This window comes from Urocitellus parryii, chromosome 12, assembly GCF_045843805.1.
Source record: "Urocitellus parryii isolate mUroPar1 chromosome 12, mUroPar1.hap1, whole genome shotgun sequence".
Classification (NCBI taxonomy): Eukaryota; Metazoa; Chordata; class Mammalia; order Rodentia; family Sciuridae; genus Urocitellus; species Urocitellus parryii.
The window spans coordinates 71692096-71719630 of record NC_135542.1 but is presented as its reverse complement, the minus strand read 5'-3'; the positions used below and the strand labels follow the sequence as shown (position 1 = coordinate 71719630).

The 27535-nt window shown below is 34.9% G+C and overlaps 1 protein-coding gene across 31 annotated transcripts in view; it reads left to right on the top strand.

The window, feature by feature from the left end:
• Nrxn1 (neurexin 1) overlaps window positions 1-27535 on the top strand; it is a 1068088-nt gene that overhangs the window by 494335 nt on the left and 546218 nt on the right. For 23 of the 31 annotated variants that reach the window (XM_077792135.1, XM_077792124.1, XM_077792117.1 and 20 more), the window contains 3 exons: window positions 2056-2259; window positions 4835-4861; window positions 27305-27427. In XM_077792135.1, coding sequence (XP_077648261.1) covers window positions 2056-2259; window positions 4835-4861; window positions 27305-27427 — 354 coding nt within the window. The remainder of the gene's footprint in view (window positions 1-2055; window positions 2260-4834; window positions 4862-27304; window positions 27428-27535) is intronic. The other 8 variants (XM_026385712.2, XM_026385711.2, XM_077792122.1 and 5 more) reach the window with 1 other exon arrangement.

The following is a 27535-nucleotide window of genomic DNA, read 5'->3' as shown; positions in this document are numbered from 1 at the left end:
CAACGATGCTGATAGACCCTTTACTGAGATGGAGAAGACTGGAGAAGGAGCATGTTTTGAGTTCATTTTAGGGTAGGAGATTTAATAGTGGAGTAAGATGCCTATTGTATTCCAACTAGAGATGTCACACAGACAATGGACAGTAGTGAAGTGGGACAGAAGAGGATGGACACTTGAGAAATTTTCAGAAAGCAAGATTATTGACTGCAGGGTTCAGAGGTGGCTCTCGCCTAAGAATGCTTCCTCTGAACAAAGATTTTGGAAATTCTTTGAACTTTATATCCAGTGGGAAGAGGGACTTGTAGGTTTTACATGCCAAGTACTTTCTGTTCCATCCTCTAGATCAGACACAGGTTTCACAAGTTTTTAACCAAGAAAACAGAAATGGTATCTTTATGCACAACAAGCTTGCAGACTAACACATCTTTTGTGTGCAAACTATCTTTTGTATGCAAGCCTGGCATTTACAAGAAAGAGGAAACTTTAACTGCAATAACCTCTGCAGACATTCTGCTGATCTCACAAGAGGAGAAGCTTAATTATGGCAAGGGTCTTCTGGGTGGGGGTCTCTGGCCTGCTTCATTAGTGCCCGGGAAGGAAGTCAGGATTGTTAGTAAATGCTAGGGGGCATGAGTTGATGAGTAAACTTTAATTCAAGAGGTAGATGGAAAAGAGAAGAAAGTGAAGGAGATCTGGTATACCACATAGCATTTAGACATTCTTAATGCACATTCTGCCCTACAATGACAACAAATGATATTTAAAGTCTCTTAGAAACAGTGCTTGACTTTTCTGACTTTCTGAAAGATAAAACTAGCCAAACCACAACTCCAAAATATAGTCTTAATAATGAGCACAGTTGTAACAGTAAAGTTAATTGCTGTGCCGTGTAAGTAGCCAAGATAATGAGAATTTCCTAATGTATTTTAATTCCAGGTAGTTTTTCTTTTATTAACTGGCATTCTGAGTTAGCAGAACCAATAAGAAAGCACAGTGACACACTCTTGTTTTTCAGCGTTCCTCTACCATATGGTGTTGAACACTGAAGGGTGCTGATGCCTCCTTAAAGTGGTTTGTCATCAACAGTTTTTGATATTCACTTCTTTATGTGTTTAATATAACATTAGGCAATTTTCCTGTTAACAGAGTGTACCTTAGTTTAATTACACACACTCGCAAAAGATTCTCAGCCCCACACCCCTCCTTATTCAATATAGCCATGGTATATAGTTACTGACATTTTAGTGATAGCTTAATATTTTCAGGACATTGAGTGTTTTAAGTTACTCCTTATCTGTAAATGAACCTTAAAATGACATTACTATTTGTGCTTTAAAAAAAAACTTATTAAACTAAGAGGCTCAGAAAAAAACATCCTTTGTTACTTGGTAAAATACTATTGATTTTTCTTTTGAAAAATCACCTTTGGTAAAGTGTTGGCTTCATTCCTATGTTTAAGTCATATTTTTTTTTTCATTTTTAGGATAGAGAGTATGCAACTATGATAACAGTAGCTCCTCTTGGCACCATGGGTGTTGCGGGGCAGAGCAGGCCTTTAGGGATCTTCCTGTAGTACTCTCTCATTTTTGCAGGTGAAGACTCAGTCTTGGCAGGACTGTCTGATTTCACAGATCCAGTCAGTGACCTCAGCTGTCCATCAGCACCTTCCATAACTGCTGATATTTCCAACCAGGTTCACCCTGTAGAGCTGTGCAAAAGAGTATGACTTCTTGCTCTTGAGAAGGAGGCGCATATAAAACACTTGCAATCTAATACAGTCATTGCTACAGGTGGAAAGTGCTATGGGGAGAAAAAGAAGAGGTGCTGCTGTCTCTGCACTGCAGCAGAAACCTCACTAAGAAAGTTCTCTAGATTGTGACTTTTCTTTCCGATTTTCTTTAAAAAAAAAAAAAAAGTTTCCTTTCTGAGGCAGATGGGCTGATTTTGTAGTCTTGCGTTCTCTCTAGAAGTCTTTAATGCATTCCCCTTTTCCCTTTCAAGGTCTAAATGCATTTAAATGACCAAGAACTTGCTCTATTCATTTCCCATCCATAGAGGCCACGGTTTTGAGCTATGACGGGAGTATGTTTATGAAAATCCAACTCCCGGTGGTGATGCACACGGAAGCAGAGGACGTGTCCTTACGGTTCCGATCCCAGCGTGCCTATGGCATTCTGATGGCGACCACGTCCAGAGACTCCGCAGACACCCTCCGCCTGGAGCTGGACGCGGGGCGCGTGAAACTGACGGTCAATCTAGGTAACCACCTGCCTTCCACCATTGAACTAACACTTACTCACTTTTTTGTTCAGTTTTGCCTGCAAACATCTATCAAGTAGCCTGTTTGCCATGGAAAGTTAAAACACTTAATGGTCTTATTTCCATCATTTAAGTTAATTTAGGTTGAGGGGGGGCATCTTTTTGTTTTTCCGTTTAACATAACTGTTTTGTGATTCCTACCACTGAAGGTTCTTAAAAGGGAAGCTGGATGTATCAGGGAGGTGAATTGAAAATGTAAATTATGAGGCTTAATGATGCCCTCATACTGAATTCCTTGTTATTCTATTTATTGACTCTCCTATTGGCTGTAGATGATACTCTGGCAGATAAATTTAAATTATCTGTCTAGTTTTACTTAATTTGCAAACAAAATATCAAATTTTAGCTTTGTCGCCCAGATCAGCAGCAGTTGTTCTTATTCTCCTTAATGGGCTTCTCCTTTGAACAGTCACCTTTGTGGTCCTCCATCCTTTTTGTTTTGAAGTACTGTGTGGTGATATTTTGCTATCAAACAGCAATCCACAACCCTTCAACGCCCAAAGTCTGCGGCCCTCAGCAAACAGCCATGAGAACACTAAGGACACAGGCTCTTCTACAGAAACACAATGCTTTCCTGCTTATGTGTAGCAGTAAGCGTCTCTACAGTAAAACCTCACAAATCTGGATGCACTTGGGGGAAAGGTCAGGCTGAATTAAGAAAAAATATGAATTACAGATTTTAAAATGGAAGCAGTTTATCTTTTTCAATTAGATTGAAAATCACAAATTAATAACTGGAAAAATCTTGTCAAGGAAAGGGCTTGCAAGGCTGATTTTAATGGATGAATATGGTTTATTCATAATTAGCACATTGTTCTTTGCAAAATATGACATCATCTCACAGCAAAGTACTTGAAATCAGTTCAGATCCCGAACTTGGACTTTCAAAGTGTGGTTTGTTTACAGGATTTCTTTTTTATTTAAATTTTTCTAAAAAAGATCTGAGTTTCCACAAAATGAAGACTTAATATTCTGCCCAATAAGTATCAATATTAATATTAACTCCAAATAAGAGGGGTAAAAATGAATGAGGTTTTACTGTATTTCAAGAAAGTGTTAAGCACACATAGCAATGAATAAACAGAGGAAGGAAAATAAACATTTTAAACCACATAGATGCATAAAAAAACACTTGTCAAATGTGATGACATGAGACATTTATGACAAACCCTACCTACAATTTCAAATTGTGTTGGGCAGAATGGTAACTCATAAAATATAAAATCCACACATTGATAGTTTCTTGCATGTAATTACATTCAACTAACACTAGTGATATTAAGTTAAATAATAAAGTTCTTTTTTTTTTCTTTAACTACTTAACACACAGCACTATCCTCTTCTGTTCTGTTAGAGTTCCCTCTAGTGACAATGCTAGGTTACTACAAGTCAATCAAAAGCAATCAACCTAATTGCAGTCAAGAGACTGCTAATCTAAGTGGAAACACTCCTGGGAATATTTTCAACAGCAAAGCATTCTGTAGAAAGAGTTGTGTAGGGGCTGGTCCTTGGCTGTTTGCAACCACTTTTCTGATGCGGTTGACGACACATGACAAACTCAGCTATATGGAAACAGAATCTAGGTTTATGTTTTTCATGTTCCCCAAAGGCATTAAATATTAAAACCAAAGCCAACAAGTGTATACTATAAACACAAACATTCCACGCAGTTTTTTTTTCAAAAAAAATAACTACTGTAATCACAGTCTGTGTTATCCACACTAGATATTCTGATCTTCTAGTACTTGCTTGTCCCTTATAAGAAAGGGAAAATCAACAGCAGTGCTCACCATGACCCTTATTCCATAGAGGTAACATTGGTAGCTCCAAGAAAGGCATAGGCTTGTGGGCTCAAAAGAATGACTACCCCTTAACCGTTGTTATTTCTAAAGGTTACATACAGTTGTTTTACTCTTCCTCCAATTAATACAAGGTATAGAAGCCAGCCAACATCTCGCTATTACCTATTTGCACCCAGGCAAATAAAATTAAGAAACAAACAAAAATCAAACATTAGGGTAAAATGACAATAATTTTACCTTGCTCTCCATTTGACCATTTCAATTCTGAAGGACTGTGTTGGCCTTTGTGGGATATTAGATTTTGGAGGTCCAAGATGTCTGAGCCTAGCTGAGCTTGCACTGCACCCCATTGTGACGGAGCACTTTTTAATTTTGCTGAAAACAATGATATGTTCTTTCACAGATGGGGAGAAAGTTGCAACCAGTCTAAGTCAAGCATCTTTGACAGTTAACTACACTTTATTCACTTAGATTTGTCACCATGTAGCTTTGTTTGAATTGGCCATTTTTTTAAAACATTCTACTGTTGTTTCCAATGGTGCAGTTTTATAAGAATAATTCTGGGATCTAGAAGTATGTAAAGTATAATTATATAGAGTGGCCATATTTGCATGTGTCTGTCCCCGGAAGGGTGGACTGTGATTTTATTGGATGTCTGCAGCTATTACCTTGAAGGATAAATTTTCATTTTTCATCTATTCTTCCCCATCTAGATTGTATCAGGATTAACTGTAATTCCAGTAAGTGCCTATTCAAAATTTTTAAAATGTTATTCCTCCATTATGATGTAAGCTAGTCAAGAAAAAAGAGAGAAAGCAAGAGAAATGCATTTAGAAAACTCATGATCTCACCTTTGAAGTAGACCAGTCCATCATCTGGGTTGTAAAAATTCATTTTGAAGATCATACAGCTGAAGAGTTTCCCACTGCATTTCCCATTCCCATGGGAAAGTGCAAACACCTACGTAAACTTTCAGATACTTCAAGTAACATTTGTTTTGCCAAATCTGGGACTCCAGTAGAAAATACTGTGAATCTTATTTTCATTAGTTTTTCTCTCTAAAATATTGAAATCAAGTGCTTAACTTCTCTCACTTTGAGAATTACTATTAAATCCTTCTAAACTCAACCAAAGTTGTACATAGCAAAATGTGTTTTTCCAAGCTCTATGTTCTTACAAAATTATGAAAGAGTTCATCCTTGATCATTAAGACTATTTACATAATGAATTTTTACATCCCTATCATATATCTGCAAAAATAACCAAAACCCTTCAAATCTGTGATATGCATGCCAAATGATGAGTCAGAAAAGATGCATGGACTGAGTTTTGTTTGAACTTGGACTAGAGATCTGAAAGGAGATAAGGACTGTGATTTTATTTTGAGTTGTAGCATTATCTAAAAAGTACATTTATTTTATTTCTTTACGTCAATGTTTAGGTTTTTCTTTTCCAGGTTTTGCTGACCACATAAAGAAATCTCCAGTGATCACAAAGTCATTAGCTATTTAATAAAATGACTCTAATAAACTTCTCATCACTCACTACCCTGGTAAAACAGTGTTCTATTTCCTTGGAAGAAAGCTGAGTGTGAGTTAATGGAACTTATTTCCCAAACTTTAGGCTGTGTTTCCAAATGGAAGTAAGTCTTCTGATGAACAAAATGGTGGTCTTAAATTGGCGAAAGCAAGACGATTTTTCTAATAAAACTCATTCTATTGCAAATGCTCATATTTGTATTCATACAGCTCACATTTGCAGTGATGTATTTTAAAGTCAATCTGTCCAATCACAATAAAAAGGTAAATGAATTAGGACATTAAATCTTTTACAAAATATAGTTAACATGCCAGGCATTAAAAACTCATCTGAAACAGAACATTTCCTGAAAATAACCTTTCTAAACTCCCATACAAATGGAATTTTTCAAGTATGCCTTATCTCCTTTTTAATCCTATCTCTTTTACACATTTTGAAAAGGACTACACATTTTGCAAGTCTTACACCATGATCCACTTTATTTTCAGCTCTGAGACGTAGATGTAGGCAAAATGTCAACTCATGACATACTCTCTCACAAAGTCAGATTTACTCCTCAATGCAACTACAGATTTTCTTGATCTTAAAAAATGTTGGGGAATATGCTTTTCTAGACCTCTATCTTATATATTATTTTCTTTTATTTACATTAAACATAGATCATGAAATTCATAAAATGTTACTATTTAAACACTAACAATTGATGAATTAACCAAATCAAATGTGATTCTGTTCTCTTGCTACATCAATGGCCAATGCCATGAGATTCTGGTATTAAGGGGAGCTGGTTTTTCCTCTGGATAGTCTACAGAAGAATAACTTTGAAGACAAGATTTTTGCTGGTTTAAAGTTTCCCCTTTTAAAGAATATGAGTTATACTTAAATTACTTTAATATTGAATGAATGATTATGAGCTTTCAGTGCACAACTGGACAGGACTGCACATGCCTTAAGTGGACAGCAGTCACTGGAAAGAACATTCAATGACCAGGTAATGTTGTCATTTTCTTTACCTTTATCTTACTTGGGAAATAGTGAGCACATGTAGTTGGGAACTTTAATGAAGAAGACTCAATTTTGAGGAAATGTAGGAATTTGCAAAACAAATAAGGCAACCCTAATGTACAGTGATGAAATCAGCCAACATTTCTACCTGCAGTGCATTTGCTACCCAATAAAAATAAATTTAAAATATCTGTATTTTATTCAAACTCATAGTTGAATGAAAGCCTGATTTATTATATGTGTTTTCTGTGAGTCTGAGGTTTGCCTGAAACTGAGAAGATTAATGTACATTTATTAAATCACAGCTATATAACACCACCTTCTCTAAAAATTGTACCATAATTATGATATCAGCTGTGTTGTAAGATTAATATGAAGTGCTTCAATTGATGTCTTTAAGAAAATTGCCACAGGAAATATATAAGCCATAACAGAAATGATTATCTTACATTGAGAGCTAATATTAAACTCTCAATTATTTAAGTTTGAAGAGAAACCTTCTCAGACAAATTTTCCTACGTTCACCCTAAAATTGCTTAGCATTTTCTACAGTCATCTTCTCCTCCTGCACTCTCCGTCCCCCAAGTTTACGGCATCTGTATTTGATATGGAAAGTAAAACACAAATAGTATCAGATCTCCAATTTTAGATATTGAAGAATGGGTGAGAAGGATGTAACTGCTTATATTCAAACCTGCAGGACTGGAAGAGATGGCAGATATGTTTCTTTCTCAGCCACTCCTGTGTCACTAGCTTAGATGCAGTGATAGAATCTTCCATGGACAGCCCTTTGTTAAGCTGCTCTGAAAAAGGACAGTTTTGAATTCCTGGGACTGTCTCTTTCAGATTCTTTGCTGCCACAATTTCCCCCCTTACAGGCAAAGCTATCAAGAATCTTTAAGTGGAAGAAAGATAGCCTCTTTTCATTTAAAAGTCAAAAACTTGTTTTCATGCATGGATAGGGTACTTTTTTAAATGAGCCATCTCTATGAATAGTGGCCTTTCCAGAGTCAAAATGGGTGTTTTGATCTTTCTGATTGCAAACAAAATGTGTCTGCCCACAATCCCAGACCAGTATGAGTTCACAGATATACATTAGCTTACACCATTGCTAAAATATGTTTAGTATCTGCAATTTGGAATTAGATTTAGGGCAGTTTTTGAAAATTTATGAATTTGAAAATAAGAATAAAGATATATTATCTATGACTCTCTCTTCAGGATAGGAATAAAGGGACATTTAGATTAACCTTGCCTCTTCCATCATCTCCAGTACTGAAAATAAACGTCATGATTCAATAATTTTATATCAAAGTTGCTAACAGAGGCACCATCTTTTAACTCTGATAATTTCTTCCCTGAACAGTGTAGGAAATTTTAATAAAGATAGATGGGAAATGATTATAAAGACTCATTCTTTTAACATAAGAAGGAAAATTGTTTGAATTAATGAAAAAATTATAGACTTATAAAAATTTTCATAAAAAATATATACTAACATACTGAATATTAACAAATTATTTTCAAGAATTATTTGCATGAAAAGGTTAGTGTTTGACAGCCTCTTTCTTGGTTCATAGTAGTGAATGAACTTATTAAGTCTTTTAAAGTATAAAGAATGCAAAAGGAATTTTCTATTCCTTGTGAAATTCTTTGAAGTGCATTATTAGCAGGGTCTGCACAGGCCTTTGGTCTATTTCTGCATTCTGTTTGTTTGCCAAAAAACATAGCCCAATGTCTTCGTAACTCTGAGACCAAGATGCTCAATAATTCCAAACAATTTCAAATCTGAAGCCCACTAATTCCAAACAATAAAACCAAACAGATTAGGCTATGTTTTTTTTTCCTTTTCCTGAAAATTTGGCCTTGTTAGTGGTGTACTGCTTGATTAAATAGTTCAATTTTTCTCTCCTGTTATTCCTCGAAAATCTTGTATTCTGAAGTTTGAAGGTTTACATGCATTGAAAATTTGAAAACTAACATTGCTTCTATCAACTGTAGCTGAGTATTAATGCTCAGTAACTATTTGGTATAATGGATACAAAGAGGCTTTTATACTTTTTTTCTGTAATTGTTTTCTATAATTTTTGTTTTTCCAAAATGATAGCATAATCACAGAATATTCTTCTGCTCACAGGAAGGTTTAGGGCCACTTGTACATCCATAGAGAAATGGATTTTAATGAACTCACGATCTGTGAGTTGCTTGTTTGCTTTATTTGACTTTCCTTACACCTTATGCATGAGTCTCTTCTGCCCACCTGCTCCTCCTTCCTACCCATTCATTCTTCTTACTTCCCCATTTATAATGAGTTTGCTTTCTCCTGTACTCATTCCTCTTAATTTCCTAGAAGAATAAAAATTCTCTGGGGTTAAAACCATTATTTTAGGAGGCAGAACATCCAACTTCTTTTGGCTTCTCACAGAAAGTAGTTTATCTAAGATGCAGAAATGACAAAATTCCAGATGACATTAATGTGGACAAAATGTCAAGGATTGAAGTTCAAATTCTTGTTGTGTTTCAGTGCCCATGTACTGGAGACAAAAGGGAATCTGAGGGCAAGTACTTAACCTCACTTTTGACTTGGAGATTGATAAGAAACATTCTGAGCAGTTGTGTTATTGGAAAACATACTTTGATGGATGTCTGGGACAGATAATAAGATCTTCGTATTATCATTTTATTACCAGAATGAAAAGATCAACTGGATATTAGTTATCACCAACTTTTCTATGTTGATAAAAATGGAATGCAATAAAAGAAAGCAAAATGTCAACCAGTGGCACTTAAGCCATATTAGATTGCTTTGATCGGGCTGCCATTTGGCAAGCTACTTAAGAAGATATGAGGAAATTTCTGGGGACTGGCGCTTGCTAACATGAAGCAAATATTCAGTTCAGAGCAGCTGTGAAGTGCCTGCAGAGCGGAGAGCAGTAAAAGGAAGTCATCCACCTCTACCCCCCATCATGTATAATAATCCCTTGTTTGGAAGCATTTATCAGTCAATGCCTGTCCACCAGCTAGGATAGAAAGTACTCAAGGAATAAAGGAAGATGAAAATACAAACACAGCTTATTTTTGTGGTGGTTGTTTTTCATTGAAAATATATACAGAGGAAGAGAATAAAAGAAAGTTTTATAAATTATGATCTTTAGCAAAAATATAACAGCAATTGAATATGAAACATAGAAAGATATCATTTTTTAGGGGGAGTTTTACCAGAAATTGAACTCAGGGGCACTTGACCACTGAGTCACATCCCCAGTTCTGTTTGTATTTTATTTAGAAATGGGTCTCACTGAGTTGCTTAGCATCTTGCTGTTGCTGAGACTGGCTTTGAACTCGAGATCCTCCTTCCTCAGCCTCCGGAGCCACTGGAATTACAGGCATGTGCCACCACACCCAGCAAGTTCATATATTTCTGACAGAAAAAAAAAATAGCTAAAACCAGCAAAATAAATTGGACATGACAATGATCTTTAGAAAAATTTCAAAATTGGAATGAAATTTAAAGGAAGCATATTTGAATTATCCACATGTTAAAATTTATATAAAATTTAAAGAAGAGTACAATTTTCTTCCATAGTTGGATGGCTACATAGATGGGGCAATAAAATACTCACTGGCAATTTGAAAAGTAGATGACTTTTGTTCTATTTGGGTGAACAGTTTACTGATTGCTTATATGGAAATATATAATGTTGCAGCATTCTAAAAGATTACCCTTATGCAAGTTGAAACTTCATCTTGAATCCAGGCTTAGTTATTATTCAGTAAAGCATTTCCTTATTGCTACTGCAAAAAGCTATGCTGAAAGTAATTCACAATTCCAGATTAGTGTTGATCAGATTCAACAAATGCTCTTTCATTGTTGAGTGTTGGCATTGTAAAAACGGCCTGGATAGAAATTGCCAGAAAAAATATAAAACATTTTATTATGAATTTGATATTCCTTTATTGGTTTCTGTGAGAGGAGAGTTTTCTTTTATACAAGCAGTTGTTATTCAGTGTATGAGACCACCGCACATTGGTCCGATAGTTTTATTTTTTTGCATTGCTAGAGCTGGTTTCTAAACACTGACTGCTTCATTCATTGTTTTGAATTTCTTCTTTTCAGTTTTTTTTCCCTTTCTTTTGTTTCTCTTCACCTTCCTCTAAGTGTAGATAGCATTTTAACACATTGTCAATGAATACAGAAAATCAAGAGTAAAAATTTGAATTAGACATTCCTTGATATTAGTAAGCTTTTTTCCTGTTGCATTTAGCTTACGTCATTGTAAGATATATGATTAGAATTTCATTAGCTTTAAATGACACAGTATTTTTTTTCTGTATTTGGAACATTGAGTCTTACTTTTGTGCCTGTAATGACTCAAGTCATAAAAGTTAACTTCCATAGTATGAAACAGACTAATCAGTACCCCACAGCTTGAATTTAACATAGCCTCTCATCCCTAGGACAGTATTAATGTTCAGTAGTAATCTAAAGTATTACTCATGGGGAAAAGCATAGATTACACATCTTTCTTCAATTTTTAGAATTTCTAATTTTACTCAAAAAGAAATTGTTAATAATGTATACCTTATCAATTGCTTGCCAATCAGAAAATATACAAACATATATTATGATCATGGGTTTCAATTTTCTGTATGACCACTAAGCAGGAGTGTGAATCTGCGATCTACTGAATGAGATGGTAATTCAGAAGGTGATGGCTTTGTCCACTTAACTGCATGAAAGCTAGGGTAAGTGGCTTCCAGCTGTAGGAGCACAAGTATTCTTCAATACAACACCATGATCTAAATTCCAGAAAGTGAAAAATTTTGAAGACCTTGAAGAATCTTATTTTTTTAAAAAAGTTTTTAATTTAGATAATTTATTTTATTACTTAAATATTTATGTAGCTATACAAACTTCTGGGCTTAGGTTTCCTCAGTTTTTCTAAAATTTAGAATTGTTTTTGATACAACAGAAACTCTTTAATTCACTTCTTATTAACTCAGGAGTCATGCTGTCAAAGTCTTTTAGGCTGAATGATACTATTACATACAAAGGAAGGACTTTTTAAGCCAATTGGTAACTTTTACTAGAAATTAAAAGGGTATTTCTAACCCATTTAAGAGACTATATACTTTTGAGCATTTGAACTCCATATTGCTTAGCATTCTTATCTCCTTATTAAAAATACTTCCTAAAGGTCATTCCTGATCAACACTTGGGAACAATAATATTGTTTCTATAACAGTTTATATTAATTTAAACTGGGTTAAATTCTTTCAATATCAAACAAATAAAAACATGACATTAGGTAATGAATAATGACGACAAGGACATACTAATCAGTGATATAAACAAGAAATAATTTCAGTCACAACATAGACAGGCCTTGTTCAAGAACAGGAAGATTGTTCAGCACACAGTGTTGTTCTAACTGGTTAGGATATCTTGCCATCCCTCTGTTACCCAAAACTCTCTTTTCAATGTTTTGCCATTGTGTCACTTATTGTCCTCCCTCTTTCTGGCATCTGTGCTACGCTTCTTTTTAATGACTTGCTTCTGCTTTTGTTGAGCCTTTAGTTTTCCACATCTTCTACTTGCTCATTGGTGCTTTCTCCCTCATAGTTCCTATCCTCTGCTTTCCTATGCATGCTAGTTGTTATTATAGTTGCTGTTTCCTCAGCTGATGGCTCTATTTGTGTTATGTACTGAAACTCTCGTAGAAAAAGAATCTAGCAGATTCATTACTTATCCTTGTCCCATTGGACAGAGTTGTCAAATTAACTCATCTCCTGAGTCACCCAACATATTTTAGCTTTGGTGGCACATGCCCACTGTTGATCCAATCAGCTATCGTTAGTGTAGGGGACCAGGTAGCACACTTTCCTTAAGGGGACGTAGGCCTACATACATAGGCCTACAAAGACCTACAAGCCTACAAAAGCTAATTTTCTCAAGTTATATGACAAAAAAAGGTTTTCAGTTTAGCCATAAAATACAACTTCTTCCATGTATTACTGGTTAACATGTGGCACATAAGTGAAATGGGCAAATCTCTTTTAACTGGGGGGAGAAAATGCATGGAACCACCACCAAAGAATTTGGGGATTGAAAGGTTCAGTGTAAAGAACTCTTTTACATTCATTTCACTTGTTATCAATGATAACAAAAGCAAAATGGATAAAAAAATGTACTGTGAAAATAATTTCCCTGAAAGTTCATTAAGAAAGGCTCAAAGTACATAAATGACTATTATTTTTATTGTGCTTATTTGTTTATTGGATTATTTGTTTATTATTACTTGTTCTTTGAATGTATCATTCATATAAATGAGAATTTTTCACCTTTCCATCCCCTTTCCCAAAGATCAATCTAAATACAAACTCGAAATGTTTGTATGCGTATTACTATTAAATTAAATTATAAAGTCAGTTTCCTATAGATAATACTTACAGTTAAAATTACTTTAGAAATGTACATTTCAAATAAGTATTAACAATTTATTTTACATTTTGCATAGGAAGAATGTAGGTAGCTAGTAAAACTCACATCATTTAATTATCGGATACACAGAGAAATCAACATCTTTGAAATCAGAAAATTTGTAATGTGAATAAATATGTACCTTTAAAGAATCTGAAGAATCCTGTAATGTTTTACATGACATTGAGTGAAAAGGCAGTAACTTATGCAAATGAAACTTAAAACTCAAACATTATAAAATTTACATCCTATAGTGAGATGACTAAAAATTGCTGTTATAAATGTTTCATAAATTATAAAAGTTCCCAGTTGAAAACATGAAAAAGAAATCATTTAATAAAATTACGTGAACATTCTCTTAGAATACAGACAATGTTGAAATAAGCAGACCAGTAAAAAGTAAGACCATGATAATGATTACAATAACATGAACAAAACACAAAAAACTCATTTCAAAACAGCTAAACCAGCCTAGTGTGGTGGTGTACATTTCTAATCCAGCTACTTGGGAGGCTAAGGATGACGATGGCACATTCCAAGCCAACCAGCTAAGCTATATTGTAAGACCTTGTTTCAGAAAAAAAAAAGGGGGGGGGGGTAAAAGTGCTGAGAATGTATAGCTCAGTGGTGGTAGAACACTTGACTAACATGTGAAGCCCTGGGTATAATCTACCATACAGAAGGGAAAAAAAAAAGTGAGATTTTGGAAATACTTTGCTAAATACTGTGTTCATAAATTCAACTACTTTTCCTGAAAATGCAATTCAGTAAGTCACCCTACAAATATAGGGTCATAGTGTACAACTGTGTTTGTATCATGTTCTTTAATTTAAGCAACATATTGTAAACATTACATCCTCTATTTGAATATAATATACATATTTCAAAAATCTGTTGGTTATCTCACACTTTAGGCCAAAGTAATATAAAGCAACTCCAGGTCACTGAGGTTGTTGAAAAAAGAAAGTAGGGAGAAAACATGTACAAAAGTGAATTCTACACTAAAACATCAGTGATCTCAGTGTTTTTTTAAGTGAAAACTGACTACCATCTTCTGTGACCAAAATCTTGAGGAATCAACCAGATTGGAAGAGCCCATACATGACAAGATGTTTCTAGATTTGTAGGTGTCAGTTATCCTCATTGATCATAGCCCCCCAAGGGAAAGCTTACCATCATCTTACCATAGGAAGATCACCCAGCAACCTGCACATGCCTGACCAGCTCTAAGAGGCTTCCACACACTGGCTCTTCAGATAAACCAAGTTAATTCTGCTTATGATTTGATTTATAACTGTCACTGCTCTAGCTGGGCCATTATCTTTTTAGAGCATTTCTGGACAGTAAGGTGAGCCATTCATTTCACAAGATTTTGATTCAAAGACAAAGAAGTAATTCAGTATTTTTAATTACTCAAATAAATGGCCAAGTGGAATCATAGTACTCAAGTTAGTGACTGAAATTCAGCCTAGTAAATAAGCCAACGGTAATCTTTAAAAAAAAATTGTTATCACAACCTGTTATTATAGTATTAAAATTAAAACAAATCAGGTTTTAGTAAATCATATCATTATATTATCATTATAATTCTTACATGAAGGATACAAGTATGTTATCATGGATTGTATGTCCTTAGCCTTCACTGGAGCCTTTATTGAAAAAGAAAACAGCTCTAAAGACAAAATATTCCTTAAATCGTTCTACACAGTTTATCAAAAATACTGAGAAGTAGATTTTTAAGTGTAATTATGACTTCCCAGGGAAAGTAAAGAAGGGAAAAATTAAATCAAAGACAAGAACTTAGGCTTATTTATTTATTTTAACTATGCTCCTTAATTTCCAAAAAGCTTATTTTAGAATATTCCGAACAATTGAGGGTGTGCTAAATTTTGTGAATTCAGTCTCATACTTAGTGATCCTCAACTTGTTTTAATAAGCAAAGTAAAACACAAGTGAAGTCATTGTCCTTGTATTATGCAAAATATATTTTTTTTCTTCACCTTTCCATGCAAATAACTGTATAACTATTATGTTAGATATACAGACAAGGAATCATACATTTCATCAAATAATTTTTGTATTTGTTACTATAATCCCTGACAATTTATGGAATATCAGTTTAAGTATTCGTAAGTATTCAGATGATTAGTATCTATATGCTTTTTTATTCAGTTTGGCATTGTGTAGATATTGTACAAGTCACATTTATATAATAATATTAATCAATATAACCCTTTTTCCATACTATAGTGATACTGAATACATTTTCAGTTTATATATAATGCTTGATTAAATAAGCACATTAACTCTTTAATAGTTAAATTTATACTGGTTAGCTATCTTATTATGTGATAAGCATTTCTTGGAAATGAACTTTTTTTCCTTAAAATAAAATCACAGTCCAAATTTTATTTCATTATATTAGACTTATTATATTATGCCTCTTTCAAAACTTGCCAGTTGAGCTAGATTAGATTTAAAGATAGCTATTATTAAAACATTCTTGTAGTAATATATTTATTTAATCTGTGTCCATTTTTACTGTGTTGTAAATATGTATTCTTGAAAGGTAAATTGTAGTTCTTAAGATGTATGCTTTTCACATTGAAATGTATTTGTATCAGAAATATTTATCTTGGTTTGTCATAAATGGGTACAATCAATGTCAAATCTATACAGACCAAAAGTTTCTTGGTAGATCATTCAAATCTAGTTTGTTAATTTGTCTACAGCTCTGATATTTATCCAGAAATGGAACAGAGGTGAGGCATCTAAAATGCTGAAATTTATTCTCTGCATACTTGAATAAGGTTATAATTTAGGAAAATGGTGGACAAGTCTCTGGAAGGCAGTTTTAACAGCTCTCCAAGGCCAGGTCTTTTTACCGATATGATCCGTGTTTTCTCATAATTAAATACTCATTGAGCCTTGAGTTCCCCCAGTTCCTAAGCCAACTAATTACTTTGCACATAAAGTTACCAACTGCTGGCCTCAGGTCATTTCGCTCTCTTCGGCTATTTGTGTTATTAAGTTATTTTCAAGACAACTGAACAAAAATGCTGTGGAAATAATTATCCAGACAACTAAGTAAATTGTTCATGTTCTCCAACAGTAGGAATTATCAGATTCCATGCTTTTAAATACCAGAACAAGGGGACAGCAGTCTCTGTGTATTCATCATTCATTATGAATGAAGGCACTAAAAGTTGATCAACTCTTTGGCTTAACTTAAAATCAAGAGATATTTCATATTCTGTTTTAAAAAATCCTTCAAAATCTAAACAACCTCATTCAACAAATACTTAATGAATGGTTATTATGCTCAAGGCACTGAGCTAGAGGTTGTAGCATATTTTCCCTAAGATTTTGGACTCAATGAAAAGACAACATAATATTGATAATAGTAATTATTATCATTATTATAGTTGAGAGCTTACCATATACCAGGTGTGGTTTTTCATGATTAATCTGCATTCAATCCAGTTATATTGTGAAATTCTTATATTGTGAAATTATTAGCTTATCTTACAGATAAGAATATTGACTGAGATGCACAGATGTGAGTAGCTTGTTCTGGGTCACACAGCTAACCCCCTGTGGAGGTAGGATACAAACCCATCGGAACAACTGCACCCAACCAAGATATGAACTTTTTAGAAAGTAGATAAAACCCAGGAGGGATTTAAATAATAAGGCAATGAAAATTAATACAATGTAATCAGCCTCTGACAAATGTCTCCAGTGGATTTTTAAAAGTTAATACAATACTTTTCTTCTATAGTTAGTGTTTGTTTTTGAAAAGCAGCCATGTCTAAGCTTAATGTGTGCCTTTATATTATTTCCTCAGCTTACTGTACAATTGGGGATGGGCTTTTCCTGATATTATTTTTAATTTGTTCAATCAGTTACACATGACAGCAGAATGTTCTTTGATTCACCGTACACAAATGGAGCACAATTTTTCACTTCTCTGGGGTTGTACACGAAGTAGGGTCACACCATTCCATTCGTTCAATCATACATGTAAGTAGGGTAATGATAGTATTTTTAGTGTAAAGAAATGTATCTGTCCTTTGGGTCTTTATAAATGTCTCTTTGCAAAGGAAAGGCAATTATCTCCATAGGAGGACATTCCTGATCCTTAACCTTCTCGTTAATATGTCCTTGGTTAAACCTAGAAGAGCTTGAGCAGAAATGGGGAAGAGAGGGAGAGGTTACAGGGCTCAGCAGGTCTTCCATCTTCTGGTTCTTGGGACATAGATCTGTCACCAAGCCCAGTTGGTGACTGGCACCAGGCCTGGCCAGCAAGGCAGGCTGAGGACAGCTTCTCTGATATCCTGGAGAATGTCATTACTGTCATTAAATGCAGGCAGTAAGGGGAAAGTGACTCTACTGTGCCTCTTATATGGATAAATGATGGATTTTGTTTGCACATTCCCAAATATAGAACTTACTAAAGATGCTTCAGGACTGGCTTCAACAATGTGCAAAGTGTGCAGTGACCCAGGCCCCTATACCTAGAAAGGCCTGCTAGTCGGCTTAATACTTGGCTGTCACTATATTGAGGTTCTTGCTTTTGGAAATCAGGGCCTCCATGTTTTCAATGTGCACTGGGCCACAAATTATGTAGCTTTGGTACCCGTAATAATGTAAGAGAGCAGCAAAAGAAGAATCTGGAAGTGTGATTTACATATCCAATTTTAATTTGCAATTAAATTTTTCATAAATAAATAAAAGCTGACTCATAAATAAAAGCAAAAAGATTTTACTTCCAGCCTAATATCTAAAAGTCAAGAGAGATGAAATAAAAATCTTTAATGAGACGTTTCTGTCCCTTAATATTTTTTTTAAACATTAGATTATTTTAAAGTAATTATTTTAAAACAAAAAACTAACAGCAAAGTCAAATGGCAGGCTAAGGGCATCATAATTACAACCTGAGGAATACATCCTCCTGTCATTTACAAATAGGAAGTGCTGCTGCCAAGAACCATGACTCAGGCATCAAACAGTGATAGCTCTTTCTTGTGTTTCCAGGGCTTGTCTCTCTTCCTATCATGTCACCATGACAGGGCTTGTTTCCAGCTTCCCACAAGGTCCTGCCTCCCACCACAGGATGAGTCAACTGCCAAATAAAACTTGTTATTACCTGGGAAAGTGGATATAAAGACCTAGTTTTGCCCATTGTCTCTCAGTGTCTGTCATACACACACAAGCACAAACATCAAGCTTTTTAATGAAAGCTTCTAAATTTGCAGAAAAGAAAAGGAGAGTAATGCATTCTAAATTTAGTAGTAGAGGGACCTTACAATTGATCTTACAATCTTCTCAATACTTTTAAAATTTCTTTCAGTTTTTATTTCTGTTTTATTTATTTATATTCTTACTGATAAGACAACTAAGACCTAGAGTAATAAAAGTTAGACCAACTAGCATAATTCTGGTTATGTAGAGTTAATGATGAATCTAAAACTCGGATTTTCTGACTCTTTTAACTGTTTTTCTATTATTATTCATTTAATACTCAATGTAAAAGTTTACGGGAAAGGAAATTTTGAGTTGTCTGTTTATTTGTGTGTGCTGTTTAGGAGCCTGAAAATGACAGCCCAGGCTGTCATTTATTCAAATAAAGTTTTATTTATAAGCAGTCACACATTTGTTGACAGATGTTCTATGACTTCTTTCACACTATAAGAGAAAAGTTGAATAATTGCAATAATGACCACAAGGCTTGCCAAGAATATTTTCTATCTGGTCTTTTACAGAAATAGTGTTTTGACTCCTGATCTATTAGGATATAAGTTCCTTCAGACTCTGAGTTGAGGCATTCCTAATGCTCATATCAGTGTTTGGTACAATAACTTTTAAACTAAATTAATAGGATGTGGGTAATAGTACCCATAATAAATAGGAGTAACTAGATAGGATAAACCAAAGATAAAATATGGAATATTCCACTTTAAAATCTCAAAATTCTAAGTTGTTATAGTGTTGCAGTCAGTTTAATTTTCTAAAAAAAAAATGAGTATCTGTGCATAAATATAGAACCATTTACATGTGTAAAATGATGCTAGTATTTTTTCATAATTCATATCAGAACTATGGAAGCTTAAGGATCCATGTTCATACTGATGCCAATCTTTAAAACAGATGGTTGTAATAAGACCTAACCTATTATTAATAAATTGGAGAGAGTAAATGGATCATTTCCAGAAGACAAATTATATGAATTTCTATCCTCCTGTTACCTATGCAGTTTGTTAGGTGATAGCTTTGCAGAAACACCCATCAGAATTATCATGCTCAATTAGCTGTTGAAATAACTTGGTAGTGCTATAAGACAGAAATTATTTACATTTAATGTGTTGAAGAGACTGTGTGCCTGATAGACATGGATTGGCATCTTTAAAATATACCACTAGAGGGAGATAGCTACCTAAGGGTATGTAGAGAGATGAATTTCTGCCTTTCGTCACACCCATCTAAATATTTCAAAAATTCAAATATAACTGGTGTGGGTTTCCAAAGTTTCTATTCAGCTATATCCATCGTTCAGTTCCAAAGACAGTTACAAAACTCAACTCCGAGAGTTTTCTGCTTGCATTACTTCCAAGTTTCCTTTGTTTATTTTATTTTCTCTATTGTCACCACTTCCCACCCCATACTCACAAACCAGACTAGCTAGTTCATAGAACATTTGCACAAAAGATTTCCTATAAAAATGGATGCAGAATTATAAGTATCTTGTTTTACTCCGAAAGATTTAAAAAGTCTTTATTGATGAATATCAGATTCATTTGCAAATGTATTTTATTTTCATATTAATGGTGAATGTTTTGGGAACTAAATATCAAAAAGCAAATACTGTGAACTCTCATGCTAAGATTGCAATTGTTCCAAAACACCTGAATTTTGGATGGCCTAATTTCTAAAGATTACACTATGTATTATGTTGCTTAAATAAAAATTATGTATATTCCTTTCAGTATACATTTCTCTATATAATATACAGTATCTTCAACAATCAAATGTTGAGTGATAGATCCTTTTGTGGTTTGCACAGCCTATACACTTTTCTTTACCTTATTTCCTTATAAAGGCAGGGAAAGTAAACTAATATTTATTAAAATTACACAAAGTACTAGGCACATAACTAATACAACAGATTTGTTATTTCCCTTTGTCTTTGCAAAAAAAAAAAAAAAACCCTGAAGTAGGACAGGTATTATCCTAAATTTAGGGATGATGGAAGGGAAACTTGAAGAAGCTAACAAATTTTCCTAAGTGTAGGCAACCAGAAAATGCAAAATCTGCTTTTGAATCTAGGTTAATATGACTCTTACCCAAGTTCAAGTTTTGTGTTTTTTTTTTTACTCTGCCTGTTTCTGTCCCTTGAAATATGTGAGAATCTACATATGAACCAAATGTAATAAAATATGCGTAAAACACACCTGTTTTAGCCACTGTTTAAAATGTATTTAGAGCAGTATTGTTGTATATTTATAAATAGGAAGAAATAGGGAAAGGTGCAGAGATCAAAGAATGATCTCTTATTTTAGCAAGAAAATTATGTGATGAATGTTATTCAGGTCCCAAATAAATTAGGGTCCAGGTATTCCTTTAGCTCTGCCAGTAAACAGGAGTACTGAAGCACATCAACTCTCAGCTCGCCTCATATAGAGCTATCTGAAGAATGGGAGAGGCGAATTAGTTACCATACATCTCTTGAAAGTTAGGCTTTTCTTCCTTAAGTAATTTCATGTATTGATTTTTGTTCCCCAAACTTTCAAATTGAATTTAAAGTGATTCCCCCAAAAGAGTACAAATAATTAATTGGGAAGGAAGGCCAATGTACAAATTTTACAGGAAAAAAAAAAGTATCAAATTGTAGAAAGATTTAGTATAAATCCTAAATCTTGGTTCCCTAATGGATAGAAAATAAGGGAAATCAATGCATTGCACAATTCCTATGGTGTTCGAAGAAAAAGCCTACCATCTTCAGCAGAGGGTCGATGAATTTGGATGTTGTCCTCAAGGGAGTACAGGCAGTGATGCTAGAGGGATGATAATAGGAAGAGTGGTGGCTTTGAATACCTGTGCATCTTGATATACAGAAAAAATGAAGTTCTCGAAAAATAGTTTTTAGCTTATCAGCTACAAAATCATTTTTGTACAACAAATATAATTTGTAAAGTAAAAGGTTATTTGCAAATGACTTTTAAAAATCTTTGCTGGATTTTCTGATCAAGATCCCTTTTTCTGAGGGGAGAAATGAGTTCTGTGATTTACAACAGGGTTATGTAGAGAGTCCAGGGGTTCCAGGTGGTGTCTCAGGGGGCAAGTTGGCCCATTTCTTTAACAGCAGAGCAACTCCCGCATTGTGTGGTTTTTATGACCAGTAATTCCTTGGATTTCAAAGTAAGGCTAAAACCACTGCCCCCATTCAGCTCCTGGATTTTCACAGAGCATAAGATTCTGGTCCTGAGGAAGGCAAGCTTTCAGAGGAAATGCTGACTAAGAGTTTCCACACTGCCCTTCCTTGACCTGATTCTTCGAACAAGGAAAGAATAATTTACCATAACTAAACTAAAATAGTCCATAAGTATCACTTAATTATTGCGCCACATAAGCATTTGATCTGTGATTTAGTGTCCTAGAAAATTTGTTCATATAGAAGAAGGGTACTCCAGTACACAGAAGAGAGTGGTTCTTTCCTCTGACCTATCATTTATTGATTTTTTTCATGCTCTGTTTTGGGAGGGAGGCTAGGAAGATAAAAACAATAGTTCCCAGTGAACATTTGGCTATATAAACTAAGGAACACATTTTTAGCATATGACAATATTTTCCTTGTGAATTTATTTGAGTAGAGTAATTCTAGGGTAGAAAAAAAAATTGAGGTTCTGACTGGTCCACCCAAGCAAAAACAAAAATGGTGAAATTACTAATCATGATGATGATGAGGATAATAAAACTACAATACACTTAGAGAACTTCCTTATAAAATTGCCCTTTTTCGTGTATCCTCAATATGGGGAAATAGTTCAAGGCTGTCCAATCCTTCTAGTAATGACAGAATATTAAAGTTGGCCATTGAAAAATATTTTTATAAGCTCTTATCCATCATCCTTGTATTAAAAAAAAGTAGGACTAGGGAAGAAAAATGATTTGTTCAAGGTGACAGAATTAGTTGAGAGCAAATAGGGACAAAATCTAGTTTTCTCTGTCATCCCTTGCCATAGTGAAAAACTATAAATTATACCATACCATTTTCTTTCTTCTGAGACTATGCTTTAAAAAGACCTAATATTTGCACTGATATGCAAATAAAGATGAAAAGTAACCCCTCCCCCCTACACACATATACTTCCTCTCTTCCTCCATTTGTCCTATATCTCAATTGGAGTTAATTCCAATGCTTCTTAGGGATAAATCTTAGAGACACCTGGAATTCATTGGTAGGTTGTGTAAGGACAGTCAACTTGAACTGAATTAAGGAAACAACTGAAATACTACTTCCATGTGTTATTAATAAATTATTAGCTACAGAATTATGAGTAAACCCAATGAATATCCCTGACCAGGAAATAGTTATTTTGTAATTTTAGATTAACCTCTTTTAAAAAGAATGGACATTCTTACTAACCTGTATTAATTTTTTGTTGAGTTTTCACTTTTGATGCAAAACAAATAACAGTTAATGACCAAATCATTGACATAGATTTTGGGACATTCGCTCTAGATCAGCATAATATAACAGGTAGGTTTTTTTTGTTTGTTTGTTTTGTTTTTTTGGCACCAGGGATTGAACTCAGGGACACTTGACCGCTGAGCCACACCCCCAGCCCTATTTTTGTTGTTGTTGTTTCTATTTTATTTAGAGACAGGGTCTCACTGACTTGCTTAGCACCTCACCAGATATTTTTTTAAGTTAACTAAACTGGGAATCCAGAGACATGGACTCTTCAGTTATATAGTTGTGACCCTGGAGATGTCATCGAATCTCTTTGGGTCACTATCTCTTGTGGTAGATGGCTCAGTGAACTTCTTTGTCTCTCATGCCCCTTGAAGTACTGGAATTCTTTAAAATAGCATTAGCCTGTAAGCTTTGTGCTGCCCAGTCTGGTGATGACTAGCTGTGGGCACTTGGCCCTCAGTGCTCCTCTCTTCTCCTACCTATGGGATCATTTTCTGTGAGAAGAATATTTTAATGGGGTTGAATGATCTCAAAATCTCAGGCTTAGCTCCACTCCTTATGGCCTCTGAGGCTTATAATAATTCACTTAACCTCTCTAAATCTGCTTCCTTAAGTGAAATATATATATATATATATATATATATATGGCTTAAGTAGTAGGTTACAGTAAGGATCAAGTATAAAATTGCATATAAGTTGTAATTTTTTATTAAACAAAAGGAATGATGTCTTTAAGGAACTGTGCTTTGAACTTTCTTAAAAGCCTTTAAAATGTTGCTCAGTGTCTTAGTTTATTCAGGCTGCTTTAGTAAAATACCACGAACTGGGGGGGCTTAAAGACCAGACATTGTTTTTTTTTTCCATAATTCTGAAAGGTGCCACATCCAAGATCAGAGGCTGGCCGATGCAGTTTTTTGGTGAGGGCTTCCTTCCTGGCCCCTGAGGGTTGCCGAGTTCTCCCTTATCTTTGCTTCCTGTTTTCCGAGGGGCATCCATCCCATCATGAGGATCTGCCATTATGACCTCATCTAAATCCAATTACCTCCAAGAGGCCACTCCTCCTAGCATCACCACCTCCAGAGTTAGAGATTCAATATATGAATGTTGGAGTGTGGGGCACAAACATTTAGTCCATAACACATGTTATTTCTGGGAGAAGTTAGCATAACTGAGATATTTTGATAACCCCAAAGGAAAAGGAAATTCCCAAAGGAATTCAGACCATTAACAGCTTAAATGACTATAACTTTGCCATTAAAATTTTGGCAACTCAAAATGTCAGAAATTAGGGCTGCAGTTGTGACTCTGCAGTGGAGCGCTAACTTAGCACGTGCAAGGCCCTGAGTTCAATCCTCAGCACCATACAAAAATAAATAAATAAATAAAGGTATTGTGTCCAACTCTAATTGAATAATAGATAGTTTTTAGAAAAAAGTCAGAAATTATGCCATCTTTAACAATTCCATATATTGTACAAATCTGTGAAAATTAGATATTCTAAAGGAACTGTAAAGATCAGATAGATTATCTTGTCTCTTAAGGAATATTGAGATAACTAGAAGCTGAGTGTTCTCATAAAATTAGTGATTATAAGTACAAACTGGTCCTAAATAGATGGCCTCTTTTTCTCTACTCGTCCCCAGTAACAGCCATTTCAGCATCCCTAGGTAGAGCACTGTATTACTTAAAGATTTTCTTCTGCCAGGTCTTATGCAGAGTGTATGTACGGTTTCCTAACAGTGTGATCATTCTATAGAGAATGGAAGGGATCCCAAAGAACATTTTTCCCACCTTCTTCAGTTCGATATGGGGCAGCTGAGAAGTCCAGTGGTTAAGCAAGGGGTCTCATAGCTTGCAGAAGAACAATGCAGGAGAATGATGCAGACTTTGAGAGGTCAGACTTGAAACGACACTCAGCCTTTTTTTTTCAGCTGTGTGACCTTGAGACAAGTTATTTTAGTTTTCTAAGCCTTCAATTCCACATCTGCAAATTAATGATAATGTAAAGATGAAATAAGGTAACAGATAAAGTGCCTGGTATATAATAAACACTCACCAGCCCTCAAATTTTTTGTTAGTGGGAGCTCAAGAACTAACAACCACAATTCTTACCTCCCAGCGCAGTGGGCTTTCCAATGCACTTTATGTTACATGAGTAACACTGTTTTGAACTGAGACTAATAAGTACATTTTTTAAAAACCTTGTCTTCCAAAATCAATCTGTTCACATGTTTAATAATGCAAGAAAAAAAGCTTGAAGTTGGCCCACAGAGATTTTTATGAACCAAAGGGTTATTTTTAATTGGATTTTGTGCCTGTTATTATGGAAATAGTTGTTTCATAGATGAAGCATTACGACTTCACTGCAAGATCAAGCCCAGAATGGGGTAAAAGGATGATATCACCCTTATTCGTCTTTTTCTTGACACCATATCTCAAATTAAAAGAACAGGAGTGAAGCTGCTTTAAAAGCACATATTTCTAAGGAAAAAAAAATATATCTCCCCTATAAAAATAGCTTTTTTAAAATGATGTAATCTCTTTTCAAAGATCAAAACTAAGGATGACCCTTAGTGCCCAGAGGATGCTAAGCTGCTGCAGAGTTATTTAACATTTCTTTCTTTTTTATTGAAACTAGAAAGAGTTCCTCTGATCCTGGAACTTGCTTTCAACATTTGGTCTCACAGTATTTTTGCAGTTGCTGAGCCAATAGGTTTCCTCTCGTTATCCAATGATTAATCTCCCAAAACTGCTCTATCCAGAAAAGTTTTTATTCATGTCATATCTGGATGTATAATTTAACTTCTCTAAAGAAACACAAGAGACCATTTCTAATTTTAATGATGGTTGATACTCTTTTAAAGAGTTGAGGCAATTTACTTTGCAATATAGTTAATATCTCTGGCTCATTTTAAGCCCCAGAAACATACCTACCAAGAAAGAAAGAATTTATGTATGTCATCAGTAACACCATAAGAGAGGAATCAAGGGCGGGGAGGATATCTCACAGTTCTAAAAGCAAACATTGATCTCATGTGAATGGGCCTCTAAGGTTGCTCCTGTTTCCCTTTTTTTTTTTTTTTCTTCTTTTTTTCTTTCTCCTCCCTGGTCTATATCTTTACATATGTCCTTCAAGCATCCATTCCTTCAAGCATCCATCTTTAGATGCTTGAAGGACATATGTAAATTGGTTTTGTTGGCAGAATTCGGTTAAAAAAATTGTGAACCCTAATTCTGATCCTCAGTCCGGGAAGTCATGAAATTCAACAATATTATGTCCTTCCTTAATTTATTGTGCCCATGAGATTTAGTATTTAAAAAAAAAGGGGGGGAGAGTAATCCATCAGGAAATTATATATATTTAACTTTATATTTTTCTAAATGAATCATAATGTTGGATTACTAGAAATACTTATTTCTAACATAATTTCCCTTTATATTAAAAAATGTTTTTCTTGCTTGTTTTTACATTGAAGAGAGAGTCTAACTCGGTCATCTCAGTAATTTGCACTAAATACCTTTCTAAAGTGATGTGTCTGTCCTGAGTCTATCTAAATTCTCTTTGCATAGGGTTTTGTACATTTGCTGGAAGTTTCTTTCTCAGTTGGCTGCACTGCTTGCCCTCTTTATTTTGAGCGTTAGCTGGAAATCCCTTTCCTCCACTGTTGGCTAACACCACTTTCTCTCCTACCAACTCAATCCTTACCCTTTATGGCTATCTCATTTATTAGTTTTGTCCACCTCTGATACATCAGTATGTTTTCCTAGATGTACAGAAGGGCCTCCACCGTACAGATTTGCAATGCATGGATCACTTGGTAGTAAGGAGTTTTTTAGACTTAGTTTTTCAACAGAAGAGTCCATAAATTAGGGGGCTGATGAACTTAGGAACTTGGTGATTATTGTAAGTATATGATGTAAGAGCCCAAGATCAGCCATCACACAAGCGCAATCCCTGGAGCCTTCATGATGTAGTCTAATCAGCCAGTTATCCATTCAGCTGGAAACTAATGGCCTGTGGTCAGGTGTCTCACACATGGCATGATTGTCACTGCTCCATTAGCAATTAAGTGATAACTGCAAAATCCTTTAAAACGTATGTGTATGAATTGGGAGGCTTCCCAATGCTATATTGACTGTGCCTATTTATGACAACAGGTTAATTCACTTGCCTTAGATCAATGCATAAGGTTAAAGATTCTAATCGTCACATTTGAATGTTTGTTAACTTGTCATTTTCCTTGCTTGCTATGACTCTAATGGGCTTGAAAAATTGGTCCACCAGTTTCTCTTCTCTCTCTCCTTTGTCTTCCTCCTCTCTCTCATTTCTTTCTCTCCTTCTCTCTCTCCTCTCTCTCCCTGACTCCCCCCTTTTCTTTGTCTCTTTCTCTCACTCTCTGTGAGGTTCATTGGCTTGACTAATTCTGAGTGTCCATAATGACTGTTTGGCATATTCTACAGGCAAAGGTCCCGAGACCCTTTTTGCTGGCTATAACCTCAATGATAATGAGTGGCACACTGTGCGTGTGGTTCGCCGAGGAAAAAGTTTGAAGTTAACGGTGGATGATCAACAGGCCATGACAGGTAAATGCCCTCGACCCCATTGCCTTTTCTTCTAATAAAGCTTCGGACTTTCTCATTTCCTGGCTGTGTGTTTTCAAACCAAGCCTCCAGCACAACGTGCAGCTTAGA